Genomic DNA, 15,067 nt, shown 5'->3' with positions numbered 1-15,067 from the left:
CCCAGTTAGACAACTTTCTGAGAAATAAGATCTGCTGTAGATTACATTCAAGAATTAACTCAAGGGCTGCCGATGACGTCCAAAAATGGATTATATTTCCAATGTATAATTCGCAAGAAAGGCTTGTAAGCCTTGCCATGATTGCTATTGAGAATGATATATGTGCCCAGTTAGATATCAAAGATTTAATTACTAATTTCGTGAACATGAAAGCACGAAAGGCTAAGTGGTTGTAAACCCTTTATTTGTTCAGCAATCCCACAAAGATACACTCCATCTTTCAGCTCCTATTTCCTTTGCATCTTGTGCCACGGGTGGGGGGGTGGGCACCAACTGATAGTCTGCAGGGGGGCACCAGAGACCCTAGGCACGGCCCTGTTCAGGTGAGCTTGAGGGTGATCTTGGGTCTTACCCACTCGTTGGCACGCATCACAGATTTGACAATAGCTACAGCTCGAGATACTAACGGCCAATAGAAGTCTTATGTCAATCTAGTGCATGTGCGTGTCACACCTTGATTTCCTGCTAGTGGAATATTATGTGCAATCTGTAGGAGTTGTTCTGTATGCCCTGGGCACTACAAGCTGCTTGCCTGCTGTACAGTGCCTATTAGGATCAACAGGATCAGTCTCTGTGGGGCATCAGAAATTATGTCAAGATTTTCCATTACCTCCATCACAGGGGGCAGGGAAATTTAGAGGCATCTCTTTTATTGTGGACCATGATTCTGGCTCAGTTACTTTGTTAGTTGGAGCTCAGCCTAAGACTAAAAAAAGAGAGAGAGAGTTTGGGGGAACTAATCCTAACCTTCACAGGCAGTTGAGCACTGTTGAAGGGAGCTATAAAAATAAAGGTGTGGGGGGGGGGTGTGGAAGTGGCTAATTCTGACTTGTATCTTCACACAGACAGATTTTTTTGGTACATTTGTACCCCGCGCTTTCCCACTCATGGCAGTCTCAATGCGGCAGGCAATGGAGGGTTAAGTAACTTGCCCAGAGTCACAAGGAGCTGCCTGTGCCGGGAATTGAACTCAGTTCCTCAAGACCAAAGTCCACCACCCTAACCACTAGGCCACTCCTCCACTGTTGCTACTATTTGAGATTCTACATGGAATGTTGTTATCTGCAAAGGGTATGGGAAGACATTACAGGAGTCACCAGAACTGGGTTTATTCCATGCCAGGCTGCACTCCAGGGAAATGGGGGAGGGAGAGTTTGCCACACCAACCAATACAACAGGCAGGTGGAGAAATAACAACTCCTTAACCGAGCTCACTTAAATACAGAAAAGAAGAGATGCCTCAGCAGAGAAAAAGTGTGGGGGAGGGATGGCTCTGAGAGAGAACCAAGGTCTACTGGGACACCCCACTGATCTTCCTAATCTGAGCCATGGAACCAGGAAAACTACCTTACCTTAGCAAAAGGAAACCTTTGGGACAGTGAGCTCCTGTCTCCCAGTGGAAAAGGGGTTTAAACTGACCTCACTTCTGCCAGAAAGCTCCCACCACCACCACACACACCCCCCCATCCAAATGGAAGGAAAAGAATAGAAATTCAGTTAAAATATCCCAAGTGCAGGTTATCTTTGAGGGGATCTCTGCCTGGATGAGGGAGAATAAATTGCGGCTAGGAAAGCGAATAGAATGTTGAGTATTATTAGGAACTAGTAAAAAAGGCCCGTTTCTGACACAAATGAAACGGGCGCTAGCAAGGTTTTCCTCGGAGTGTGTATCTTTGAGACAGTGTATGTGAGAGTGACTGTGTGTGAGAGAGAGAGTGAATATGCGAGTGTGTGTGAGAGAGAGAGAGAGAGAGAGTGAGTCTGGGTGCGAGTGTGTGAGAGAGAGAGTGTGTGTGTGTGAGAATGAGAGTGTGTGCAAGTGCCTATGTGAGACATATATGCTCATTTTCAAAGCACTTAGCCTCCCAAAGTTCCATAGAAACCTATGGAACTTAGCCTCCCAAAGTGCTTTGAAAATATGCCTGACAGTGTGAGAGAGAGAGAGAGTGTGTTTCACACAGATACAGTGTGTGCGAGAGAGTGTGTGTGAGACACAGACTCTCTGTGAGACTGAATTATGAGACCAAGAGAGTGTGTGAGTGACTGTGTGACACATAGAGAGTGAATGTGATACAGTGTGAGAAATAGAGTGTGTGAGAGAGAGAGAGTGTATGTGTGACAGAGATACCTCCCCCTCCCCTCTCTGGTGTCAGGCCCCCCTCCCTCCCTCTCTCTGGTGGCAGCCCCCCCCCCCCCCCCCCCTCTCTCTGGTGTCTGAGCGTTACTGTGCAGGACATGGAGCTCTGGCTGTGCCTCAAGGAACTGACCAATCCTATTTAATAGAACGCACATCCAACATTCTGAAGCCGAGAAACCTCGTGTGGTTGGTCACTTCTGCTTGTGACGAACCCGGAAGTACGTGATGTCAATTCAGGAGATGGATACAGAGAGCAGGAATGCCTCATCCATGCAGTCAGCTTCAGAATGTTGGAGGTGTGTTTTATTATATAGGAAGGTATGGAAAACAGGTGTGAGGATGTTATATAATGCCGTTGTATCGCTCCATGGTGCGACCGCACCTTGAGTACTGTGTTCAATTCTGGTCGCCGCATCTCAAGAAAGATATAGTAGAATTGGAAAAGGTGCAGCGAAGGGAGACTAAAATGATAGCGGGGATGGGACGACTTCCCTATGAAGAAAGACTAAGAAGGCTAGAGCTTTTCAGTTTGGAGAAGAGATGGCTGAGGGGAGACATGATAGAGGTATATAAAATATTGAGTGGAGTGGAACAGGTGGATGTGAAGCGTCTGTTCACGCTTTCCAAAAATTTGGCTGGATTCAGAATTATATTTAAACCACAATTACAAGCTGTGATCAGTGTTGCACGCCTAGCCACCCACCTGGGGTAACCCTGCAGCCACTCAGAGGCTCTATCCCCAGCACAGGTCAGCCTGCACCTGCTGCTCATGCTCTCTACCCTAGCACCCTCCTCCCACCAACTGGGTCACAACCACCTCTGGGCAAGGCTCCTGCTCTCAAATTATTCTCAGTGATTTCTAGGTTACTGGGGCCACACTCCCAGTGGTTCCACAGTTCTCAGAAGCAGACCCAACAAACGGATTCTTTATCAGTCCAGACAGCAGAGGCAATAAACTAAATGTTGTTTATTGTCTTTTAAAAATCAAACAGTGGAACAAAGTAGTGTAACTATCAAACAATAACAGTTAACTGAAATATGGATCAATTATAACACTAACTAAACTTTTGCATACTGGCTAAACAGTACCTGGGAATGTCAGGACATATAACTGTTCACAGAGCCTCTGCAAAGAGATCTGTCTCTCTTTCCTTCCTGGCTAGGACTCAAGCAGCAGTCAGCACTACTGGTTAATTTTTCAAAATTCCAGGCCAATCAGAGCCCAGAGCAGCCAAGTTTCAAATAAAAACTGGTTACATCAGCATTTCCCAAACTGTGCACTGTTGCAAACTCACAGGACTGCTGCAGCGGACAGGGCCGGGGGCGGGGCAGGAAAGAATCCTACTCTTTCCTGCCTTCTGCCGCTCTTCTGTCTCCCCTCTCTTCTGTGCTGCACTGCTGCTGCTGCCGGGTTTTCAAAATACCTGCCAAGACTTCGGCAACTGCCACCGGAAGCCTCAGATTCTTTCCTGCCTCTGCAGCGGCCACTACACCACCACAGGGGTGTGGGGTGTGGCATGGCGGCATCAGCATCCACATTGTCATTCTTTATTGGTAGCATTTTTTATTTAATCTCACATATTTTCAAACATGCTGGCTTCTGCAGCATATGGATGTACACGGAGGACGTATAATAGAATAACTTTTCATAGGTAGAGTAGTAATTTGTTATAAATTGCAATCACTGTGTCATTTGGAGAGGCTGGTTATAGGGACACCCTAGCACTGTTATATTTGTGCAGAGAAAAAGAGACCTGTGTGGGCAGGGGGGTCACGGAGACCGGTGTGGGTGGGGGGGGGGGCACGGAGACCAGTGTGGCTGGGCTGGGGGGGGCAAAGATTGTGTGTCAGGGGGAGGTGGTTGTGCCGTGAAAACTTGCTTGCACATGAATGGTGCCATGAACTGAAAAAGTTTGGGAACCACTGGGTTACATCACTATAGACACTTCCTATTACCTTTGTGCCAAATAAAGAAAGACAAGTCAGTCGTCCTCTGTAACAGCTGTATATATAAACATGCACCATCTGCTGGCCAAATAGGAGAAATACACTTCAAACATAATGCAGGAAAATATCCAATACATTTTACATGCTTAAAACGCACTGTTTCTTCACAATCAGGAATTCACATTTCAAATTGCATTTACTAAGCAAATTGAAAACGTTTCTCCCCTGGTCTGATTTTTAGGTCTGTGTTGCAATCTAGAATTCTTTTTTTCTTTTTTTTTTTGCACCTGCAAAACTGTGGGAAAAAAGTGGGGTATAAATGTACAAAAATAAATACATAAAAATAATGGGATGATTGACTACAATATAGTTAACTTGGGATTGCCTGCCTCTTGTATTCATTCCCTACAGGTTGTGCAAAACTCTGCAGCTGGACTCTTATTGGATCTATTGAAATTTGTCATAACTTAAAAGACAGGTGTGAACCTCTGCAAAAACAGTTGGAACCACAAGAACAGCAAAGGTGCTCCAAGAAAGGAGGAAAAGCCAGGAATTTGTCAAAGCAAACTGTTGACGAAAGACCCAACTTGGCCAAGTTGTTTGATGAAATCCTGACTATTTCTCCTTTCTTGAACCACCTTTGCTGTTCTATTGAATTTTGACCATATCACCTCTCATCTTCCTAAACTTGGGTGTTAAGTTTAAGCTGCTTTTGCTGGTCTACTTAGGACTTTACCATGACTCTTCTTTCTGTGTGCATCAAGATTTGCAACCTTATGTTCCAGCATGAACGTTGTGCTCAGCGAGCGCCTGTGGACTAGTTGTGTCCACTTTGTAGCGTCTGTGGCTGGAGCTGACGCAGCAAAGAGCCATTGCCATTGGAGCAACCCCAAACTGTTGCTTCCTTCAAGTGATTGTTGAAGCATTATCTGTTGCACCGAGCTAAACATGATGCCTTGAGTTGTTTTGGTTGGGCAGGACTGGGTATAATTATTTGTGGCCTTTTGAGATGACCTTTTTTTTTTGTTACTTTTGTACCCTGCGCTTTCCCACTCATGGCAGGCTCAATGCGGCTTACATGGGGCAATGGAGGGTTAAGTGACTTGCCCAGAGTCACAAGGAGCTGCCTGTGCCTCAAGTGGGAATTGAACTCAGTTCCTCAGTTCCCCAGGACCAAAGTCCACCACCCTAACCACTAGGCCACTCCTCCACCTTTTTATGTTTCTCAATTTGTTTATACATGTGGCATTTGTGTGGGTTCATTTTCTTTCCTGTTTTATTATATATGTGACATGTACCCCTCCTTGGGTAAAGGCGGGTTATAATTAATAAACTATGAATAATTACCTATCCGTTCTGGATCAAGGAGGGAGTGAAAATAAAGACCAATCAAACCTGCGGTGGTAAAGCACAAAAATAGAAAAAGAGATGAAATGAAGCCAAAAGAAAGAGGTTTGCCAGCTGGTTAATTGCTTTCTGGTGACTGGGTTAGCTAATTTGAAGGGCTGCAGTCAAAGCAACACAATACTCCCTGACTCATCAGTGTCTACTTTTACCTGTAGGAAAAATAGGCAATTTTCAAATAGTCTGTTTATAAATTGCTTTCAAAATCACACCCCTGTACTGTATATCTTTACAAAACAGAGCTTGATATTTAACAATTTGATGACCAAATATAAGGTTCAACTTTATTTAAATATACTGCAAATCAAAAATTCTAAGCAGTTTACAACAGACAAAACTAGAAAAAAAATTAGAGAGGAAGCAATGGAATGACACAGAAGGAAACTAGGTTACAAATTTGCAATTGTAAGGTAGGGGGCAGGGGATAGGGATCCAATTAAGGAAGGAAAGGGGATGGACAAATTAACAAACAGTTCCAGGACCTCAATATTCAGCAAGGAAGTTATGCTACAGAATCTCTATAGATCAGATTAGACAATAGGATTGTTCTGAGAGGGATGAATCAGGGAGGGCTCATGGGTTCTGAAAGTTAATTGAGAGGGGGTGCAAGACTGAAGGTTGCTCAGGGCACCTTGTGTCTCTCACAAACAGTTTCCCAGAGAAGGGAGTGGGGCTGCTACTGGGTCTATGAGCTTGCCCAAGTTTTTCTTCCTAGGCTCACTGCCAGTTACATTTCTTCAGTCAACATGATTGGTCTCAGAAAGCATTCTTATTTAATCACCTATTGTGTTTTGGGCATAAATTTAGCATTTTTCCTAGGAAAGCCCATGCTGCATTCATTGAATTCAGGTTGGGTGTGTATGGAACAAGGTTTTGGTTTGCCAAGAGGAGGGCCTTCTCCTCATGACTGTAGTCTGGCAAAAAAAAAAAACATGATCAGTGTATAAAGCTTCAAACTATTCTCCTCTGCTCTCTGACTAAGCTTATTTCCTTCTGGTGTGGATTGCAAGTCAGTTCTTCTTATAATTAAGAGAAGCTCACTTTAACCTCCAGGTGAAGTAAATGCAGTCAGAAGAAAACAGAGCTGTATTTGGACTGTAGCTTTCTTTGGGGGGTTTTTTATTTTATTTTTTTGGCTTTGAGTTGTTTTGAACAGTGATAATTTTGCAATTTTTAAGAGAATCTGCAGTAATGCTGTTCTGTCAGAAGCTGATCCTGGGTGTCTGGCTCACAGCTGTTTTAACTACTGGTAAGGTGGAAAAATATTTTGATTGCAAATAAATATATATGTTATCTCAATCCACTAATAAAACTGTAATATGCCGGTGCACAGAAGCGTTTGTGATATTTCTGTCCCAGATAATTCATATTTATAATTAGCAAGTGTCGTCCTTTCAATTGTTCATAAATAATGAACTTAGGCCAACCTGTAGAACAAAGTAACCTGCGCCTTCAGTAGCTACAAAGTCACACTCCATTTTTTTATTTATTTATTGTATTTGTATCCCACATTTTCCCACCTATTTGCAGGCTCAATGTGGCTTACAATAATCATGAATAGTGGAAATATATTAGAAAATAGACATATTTAGTGTTGCAGAAGGATCTTGGGCAACATGATTATAAAAAAAACATGATAGTAGTATAACAAGTAGATATTATAAGACAGTTCTGAATATATGTGGAGGAGTTGTGTGTATTCACATTGGTTGATCTTTGTGGTATGCCTTGTTAAAGAGGTGGGTCTTTAAGTTGCGCGGCAATGCGTTCCATAACTGTGTGCTCAAGTAGGTAAAGTTTGATGTGTATGTTAGTTTGTATTTCAGACCTTTGCAGTTAGGGACGTGCAGGTTAAGGAGTATGCTTTTGAGTGTGACTTCCATGTAGATGGGGGGTCTTAGATACTCTTTCCACTTGTGTTCTGTCCTTCTTTACAAGGGGCATGTAGAACAGACCTCAACAAAGTTTCTTAGGATCTAGGAGCCAGGTTTATTTATACTCATCCGCTCATACCATGCTGAAGATCATGTACAGCAAGCTACTAATTGAAGAAACAGTTAAAGCTATAATCTGAACAGATTTTGGTGATACTACTAGTTGATAAAGCAGACTACAGCAGTCTTAAGTGGAAGATAAGGGAAGAAGGAGTTTTGGTGAAGAAAGGTTTCAGTATGGAAATGGTGCACTATTGAGTGAACTCCACAGTAATCTAGAATGTGGCAAGATAGCTTTAGTAGTCTCATTAGACCTCTTGGCCACTTTTGACGTAATTAATCGTAGCCTCCTTTTGCATTGGTTGTCATCTTTAGGCATTGCCGGTACAGTGCTTGACTGGTTCACCTCTTTTTTTTCTCACCCAACGTTCTTTTCAGGTTCTTCAGTCCTCTTCATGCTCTGTCTCTCTCCTGTGATCATGTGGGGTACCCCAGGGTTCAGTAATTTCACCACTGCTCTTCAACCTGTTTGTTAGTCCACTAGCCCTATTGATCCAGTCCTTTGGGATTAGCACTTATTCCTATGTGGATGACTTTTTACTAGTATTTTAAATTAGTGCACTAGCCTCTGCAGCATTCTTTATTCAGTAACGCAATGGTAAAAAGATCACCATCTCGTCTTAAATCCAGAGAAAACTGTGGCATGCTAGATAATGGTCTCTCTCTCTCTCTCCACCTTCCCTTATTCCAGTTTTGCCATCATTAAGATATCTTGGAATAATTCTTGATTCCGCGCAGCCTTTTCTCCGCAGATCTCTCAGGCAGTCTACATAGATTACAATCTGTTTGGTCAGTACTAGATTTTGACTCTCTCTCTCTGCACTCTGTTCTATGCTTACGTACACTCCAGGTCTGATTACTGTAATATTTTTGCTGGCATTACAAAAACTAATCTTAAAACAACTACAAACTTTGCAGAATACAGCAGCACGTATTATCTGCAAGGAAAGTCATTATCATCATGTCTTTCCACTTCTCCGTCGAGTTAAATTTTAAATTCTCACTTTGACCCACAAAAGCTTTATATAGCAACTAGTAAAAAAGGCCCGTTTCCAAAACAAATGAAACGGGCGCTAGCAAGGTATTTGTTTTCTGCCATTAATGTGTTGTAAGTGATTTTTTTTTATAGTTGTGTTGGTAATGAGGGGGAATGTTTAAGTTATCATGTGATGGCAATTATGCATTAAAGTGAGATGTTAGGACTCAGTATGTATTTGAGTGACAGAAAGTAAGTATGTGTGAGACAGAGATTGACTATATGTGACAGAGAGAGTATGTGAGATAGAGATAGTGAGTATCTGTGAGAGAGACAGAGACAGTGTCTGTGTGAGAGAGAGTGTAAGATCAGAAGACAGAGAGGGTGATAGGGTTGATGTGGGTGTTGGTGGAGGGTTGCACAGTTTGTGTATGATGTGTATGTGGGGGGGGGGGGAGAGGTTAGCGGCATCTGCACTTGAAAGTGTTTTGAGGGGGGACAATTGCATTTGTTCCCCTCTACTTCCCTTTCCTTAGTCCCGTACTGGAAGGAAGGGGGGGTGGCCTTGGTTATTGGGGTTTTTTTGGATTGAGTTGCATGACTAATCTACGTTGCCATTCTTAGGGGGGGGGGGCAGCGTCCCTTGTACAGTTTGTGTATGATGTGGGTGGTGTTGATGGGGGTGGTTTAGGGTTGCAGAGTTTGTATATGATGTGGGGGGGGGGGTGTACAGGGTAGCGGCATCTGTGCTTGAGAGTGTTTGGAGGGGGGACAATTGCATTTGTTCCCCTGTACTTCCCTTTCCTTAGCCCCATATTGGAAGGAGGGGTGGGTGGGGTGTGGCCTTGGTTTTGTTTTGTTTTTTTGGATTGTTTGAGTTGCATAACCAATCTACATTGCCATTCTTGGGGGGGGGGGGGTGAGGGTAGCATTGTCCCGCATCAGTTTTTTTTTGGGGGGGGTGGGGGGGCTGTGTGTGTGTGTGTGATTGAGAGAGATAGATGTTGAATGTCCTTGTTAGAGTTTGTGTATTAAGGGGGGGTGGGATTGTGTGAGTGTGGGAGAGAGATGCTGTCTTTCCATGGCAGAGTGTGTGTATGTTGTTGTGTGTCGGGGGGGGGGGGGGGTTGCTTGTGTGTTAGTGAGAGATGTTGATTCTCCAGGGTAGCGCTTGTGTATGTATTTTGTCTGTGTGTGTGGGTATGTGAGACAGAGATAGTGAGTATGTGTGAGAGAGACAGATACAGTGTGTGAGTTACAGTGTCTGGGAGAGAGAGTGTAAGATTGGAAGACAGAGTGTGAGAGGGTTGATGTGGGTGTTGTTGAGGGTGGTGGTGGAGGGTTGCACAGTTTGTGTATGATATGTGTGTGGTGGGGGGGGAGAGGATAGCGGTGTTTTGAGGGTGGACAGTTGCATTTGTTCCCCTCTACTTCCCTTTCCGTAGCCCTGTATTGGAAGGGGGGAGTTTGGTTATTGCATTTTTTTGGATTGAGTTGCATGACTAATCTGTGTTGCCATTCTTAGGGGGGGGGGGTTAGCATTGTGTATTAAGGGGGGGTGGGATTGTGTGAGTGTGAGAGAGAGATACTGTCTCTCCATGGTAGAGTGTGTGTATGTTGTTGTGTGGTTTGGGGGGGGGGGGGGGGAGTTTGCTTGTGTGTGTGAGTGAGAGATGTAGATTCTCCAGGGTAGAGCTTGTGTATGTATTTTGTGTGTGTGGGGGGGGGGAGTGTGTGGGTGTGAGTGAGAGACAGAGATCACTGTGGCAGTGTTTGTGTATGTTGTTTTGGGGGGGGGGGGGGTTGGGGGTAGTGTGTGTGTCTGAGTGAGTGAGAGAGAGATGTTGGTTTTCTGTTTTAGAGTTTGTGTATTCAGGGGTGTGGTAGGGGAGTGTGTGTGTGTGAGAGAGAGAGATGCTGTTTCTCCATAGCACAGTTTTTGTATGATGTTTGGGGGAGGGGGGGTTAGAAACATTCTGTTTTTCCTTTGGAGAGTTTTTGTATGATGTGAGTGGGTGGCACCACACCGTTCTTCCCTCTTTCTGTTAGTAGATTGTAAGCTCTTTGAGCAGGGACTATCTTTCTTCTATGTTTGTGCAGCGCTGCGTACGCCTTGTAGCGCTATAGAAATGCTAAATAGTAGTAGTAGTAGTAGTTAGTAATGGTTGGCTATCGGCTGTCAGTGTGTGAAATGACAGCTGGCGCTGTGCACGAGCGGCCAGACACCGTGTCCGTAGTTGATGCGCAGGCGCGCTTGGTGTGTGCACGTGACTCGTATTGCACGAGAGATTCAGTGGCAGCGAGAGGCTGGTTATTTGCTGCGCAGGCGCGGTTAGCGTGGTCACGCGAGTCCGTTTTTTTTTTTTTTTTTGAAGCGATTCTTTCATCCTGATTTACCTGCCCTCGACCTCATCACATTTTTGACGCGAGGGCAGAGCTCGATGTTTGTTTTGAAGCGAATTCTTTCATCCCGATTTACCCGCCCTGACGTCATCACGTTTTTGACACGAGGGCAGAGCTTACAGAGATGGAGCCTGAGCTTCGGATGTTACAAACCCTTCACTGAAGCCATGGAGTCAGCTTCAGAATGTTGAGGGTGCTTTTTATTATATAGGATATTCCCACATATTTATCATCTTTAATAATTCCGTACACTCTGGCACACACTTTACTTTCCTTGAGAGATAATAGACTGGTGATTCCTAATCCCACAAAAGCAAGGTGGGAGTTTGAGGGCTGGTGCCATCTTTTTTTCTTGCACCTGCTTTGAGGAATTCACTCCCACAATACCTTTGACTGGAGACCTCCCATTCCTCTTGTTGCAGTAAATTGAAGACAATCTCTTTTTTTTTTTTTTTTAATCTTGCTTTTGATATGTAATTACAGCTGCTCCTAGTCTTTATTACTTGACTACTGCTGTTCCTGTGCCAAGGACAAATGTTCTTAGGGTTAAAAAATTGAATTCCTGAGCCACCTGTTTACTTAGTTTGAATGAGTTAGGTTGAGGGTGCTGTACTGTTGGAATGTGCGTCTACTACTACTACTATTTAGCATTTCTATAGCGCTACAAGGCATACGCAGCGCTGCACAAACATAGAAGAAAGACAGTCCCTGCTCAAAGAGCTTACAATCTAATAGACAAAAAAGCAAATCAAATCAATTATTGTGTACAGGAAGGAGGAGGGTAGGTGGAGGCAAGTGGTTACGAGTCAAAAGCAATGTTAAAGAGGTAGGCTTTCAGTCTAGATTTAAAGGTGGCCAAGGAAGGGGCAAGACGTAGGGGCTCAGGAAGTTTATTCCAGGCGTAGGGTGCAGCGAGACAGAAGGTGCAAAGTCTGGAGTTGGCAGTAGTGGAGAAGGGAACAGATAAGAAGGATTTATCCATGGAGCGGAGTGCACGGGAAGGGGTGTAGGGAAGGACGAGTGTGGAGAGATACTGGGGAGCAGCAGAGTGAGTACATTTATAGATTAGTAGAAGTTTGAACAGGATGCGAAAACGGATAGGGAGCCAGTGAAGCGACTTGAGGAGAGGGGTAGTATGAGTAAAGCGACCCTGGCGGAAGACGAGACGGGCAGCAGAGTTTTGAACCGATTGGAGAGGGGAGAGGTGACTAAGTGGGAGGCCAGCAAGAAGCAGATTGCAGTAGTCTAAACGAGAGGTGACAAGGGTGTGGATGAGGGTTTTGGTAGAGTGCTCGGAAAGAAAGGGGTGGATTTTACGGATGTTGTAAAGAAAGAAACGACAGGTCTTGGCGGTCTGCTGGATGTGAGCAGAGAAGGAGAGAGAAGAGTCAAAGATGACCCCAAGGTTTTGAGCCGAGGAGACAGGGAGAGTCTCTTGTGTGTCTGCTTCTTTCTTATCTTACAATATGGAGTTCTTTTCTCTATCCTCTAACTTTTGGCAACGTAAACTGCCTCGATTTGGGCACAAGGTAGGTGGTATGTTAAATTAATAAAGAGTAAAAGATAAACGCAACCAGCTATGTTTTCGCTGTTCCCATATACCTGGAATTTCAAGGTGGAGCCTGGACATGGCCTAACGTTGCATTTTTTGGGGGGGGATAACGCCGGTGGTAATCGGCAAAGTGCTGATCACCCGCCAGCTGAATATTGGGCCCACACATTTTATAAAGACACAGTGCTAGAGTTCTCAGTAGTATATGTATAGCAGTAATCATGTAATAAATTCTAATCACTTCCTGAGCCCCTACGTCTTGCCCCATCCTTGGCCACCTTTAAATCTAGACTGAAAGCCCACCTCTTTAACATTGCTTTTGACTCGTAACCACTCGCCTCCACCTACCCTCCTCTCCTCCTTCCTGTACACATTAATTGATTTGATTTGCTTACTTTATTTTTTGTCTATTAGATTGTAAGCTCTTTGAGCAGGGGCTGTCTTTCTTCTATGTTTGTGCAGCGCTGCGTACGCCTTGTAGCGCTATAGAAATGCTAAATAGTAGTAGTAGTAATCACAATGAAACAAAGCACCTCCTTTCCTTTTACATATGGAAAGAATATTGTCATATTGGGGGTACATATACCAAGCAGATGTGAGTTCTAATTGGTCAACCAGCTAAACTCATAATCTCTTCGCATTTATCATCGTGTCCCCAATAAAGATCTAAGTACTGGCATTTTATCAAACTTCAAATATTCAGCTTGACTGCTCACATGTGCTCATTCCAAAGATCACAAACTGAGGAGCACTTATCTACTGAAACAATGAGCTTCCCCAAAGTTCCCCAATGCCCACTGCATTTCACTGTCGTTAGCTGTGTCAAAGGGTATGCGGTAGCACCTGACAGTATTCCACTACTGCTTGGATGATGTCCTCAGTTGATGTCCTCAGTGCAATGAGGCTTTGCAGCCCTCCAAAAAAAAATGCCGGGAACGTTCTTACCACAGAAGTTCTGCAATTAAGGCACAATATGAGGCCCTCTTACTAAAAGGAATAAAAGAGAGGGTCTAGAGTGCACTGACCAAACCTAAGCACAAAAAAAAAAATTCACAAATTGACCTTCAGGAGCAGGACAATGAAAAGTTCATTATTAAGAAGATCCAACAGGGGCTGTGTTCCAGCGATTGTTCGCCTGCATCAGGGGTCACAAGAATGTGCAGGATTCTTTGTTAAACAATGCAGGGCTGCCACTAATGGAACACAACAATACAATGGTACCCCGACATAATAGACCATGACAAAACCCCCCCCAACAAAACAGACTAAAACCAAAACAGACCATGACAAAAAAAAAAAACAACCCTCCCATAAAAAACCCAAGACAAAATAGACTCTACACAAAACAGGGCAGGGAAACCTCCTTAATCAAGCTATCTTGTCAAGCAGTTTTATGATTCTCACTAGATACCAAGTGTGGATAGTGAAGTCAAGCCGTAGGCAGGTGCCAGGACTTTCAAGTGACAAGCCGTGGACTTTCTCAGTAAATCTATTTCATCAGGCCCTTTTGTCAGGGACTTTTTTTTGTCTGGAACTTTATTTGTCTGGTTTCTTTTGACAGGGTGCCCAATACCAGTCCTTCTCAAAATGTTGGTATGTGCATGTGTGTGATAAAGATAGCTGTTAGAGTCCTGTCCACACAGGAAAACGCAGTCAGAAAAAAACCTGAAGCTTCATTTGTGCTTTCTTTTCTTTTTTTTTTTTGCTCTTTTACTAAAAGGTATTAATCCTTGGATTCTATATAGGTCGCCGAACGTTGAGCACACAAATTTGGGCACCCAGGGCAGATGCCCATGCAAATTAGTTTGGCATTACATGCACAGCTGCCCTAGGTGCTATTCTTTAAAATCCATGCTCCTCTTACCAAGAAGCAGTAAAAAAGGGCCTTGTTGTGGCATTGGAGAAGCTGCCTTTTACTGCACACTGGTAAAAGGCATTTTCAGTCCAAGGGGAAGGAAATGTCCGTGCCCTAAAAAAAAGGCATTGGCATGTAGCCATTATCTGAGGGGGGGGGGGAGCCCTTACTGCCTCCTATTTAGGCCCCCATCTTCTGTGAATGTCCATCTATTTAGGTGCCTATCTTCTGGGAATGTCCCTTAATCTGCCCATATTTTGTAAGGAGAAAATTGTTCTACAGTAACTGCTAGGCATACCCTCACCACTCAAAAAATATATATATTTTGTCACACTGGAAATGACACTTGGTAGGGGCCAGAACTATGACTAGGCTTCCCCGGGAGTCTAATGGGAGAGCCAAATTGCTGTGTGGCAAGCCCACGGTAGGCTTGCTGCACTTCTGTAAAAGGGCCCCACAGAGGGTAACTCCAAAGAGATGTGGCCATAGGAGGGGCATGGGCAGATTAAGGGACATTCTCAAAAGATAGGAGCAATGTTAGAATACTATCAATTGTAAGCCCAACTGCCAGAAATTGGGCACCAGCATTTACACCAGGTATTGGCAGGTATAAATGCTGATGCCCAAAGTTAGGCGTGAAATCTACACTAAGCTAGTATTGTGGGTGACCTGAGCAGAGTGTCCTTTCTAGAATACTATCAAAGCATGGAACTTTCCGGTGCCTGTTGGGCACCATTTA

At 44.1% G+C, this 15,067-nt stretch overlaps 1 protein-coding gene across 1 annotated transcript in view; it reads left to right on the top strand.

The window, feature by feature from the left end:
- The first annotated feature begins 6,167 nt into the window (after window positions 1-6,167).
- The window catches only part of LOC115470860 (fatty acyl-CoA hydrolase precursor, medium chain-like), a 105,606-nt gene continuing 96,706 nt past the window's right edge, over window positions 6,168-15,067 (top strand). The window contains exon 1 of the mRNA XM_030204448.1: window positions 6,168-6,797. Coding sequence (XP_030060308.1) covers window positions 6,740-6,797 — 58 coding nt within the window. The 5' untranslated portion in view covers window positions 6,168-6,739. The remainder of the gene's footprint in view (window positions 6,798-15,067) is intronic.

Source organism: Microcaecilia unicolor, chromosome 5 (assembly GCF_901765095.1).
Source record: "Microcaecilia unicolor chromosome 5, aMicUni1.1, whole genome shotgun sequence".
Classification (NCBI taxonomy): Eukaryota; Metazoa; Chordata; class Amphibia; order Gymnophiona; family Siphonopidae; genus Microcaecilia; species Microcaecilia unicolor.
Note: the sequence above shows the minus strand (reverse complement) of the source record. Positions and strands in the feature narration are given on the sequence as shown.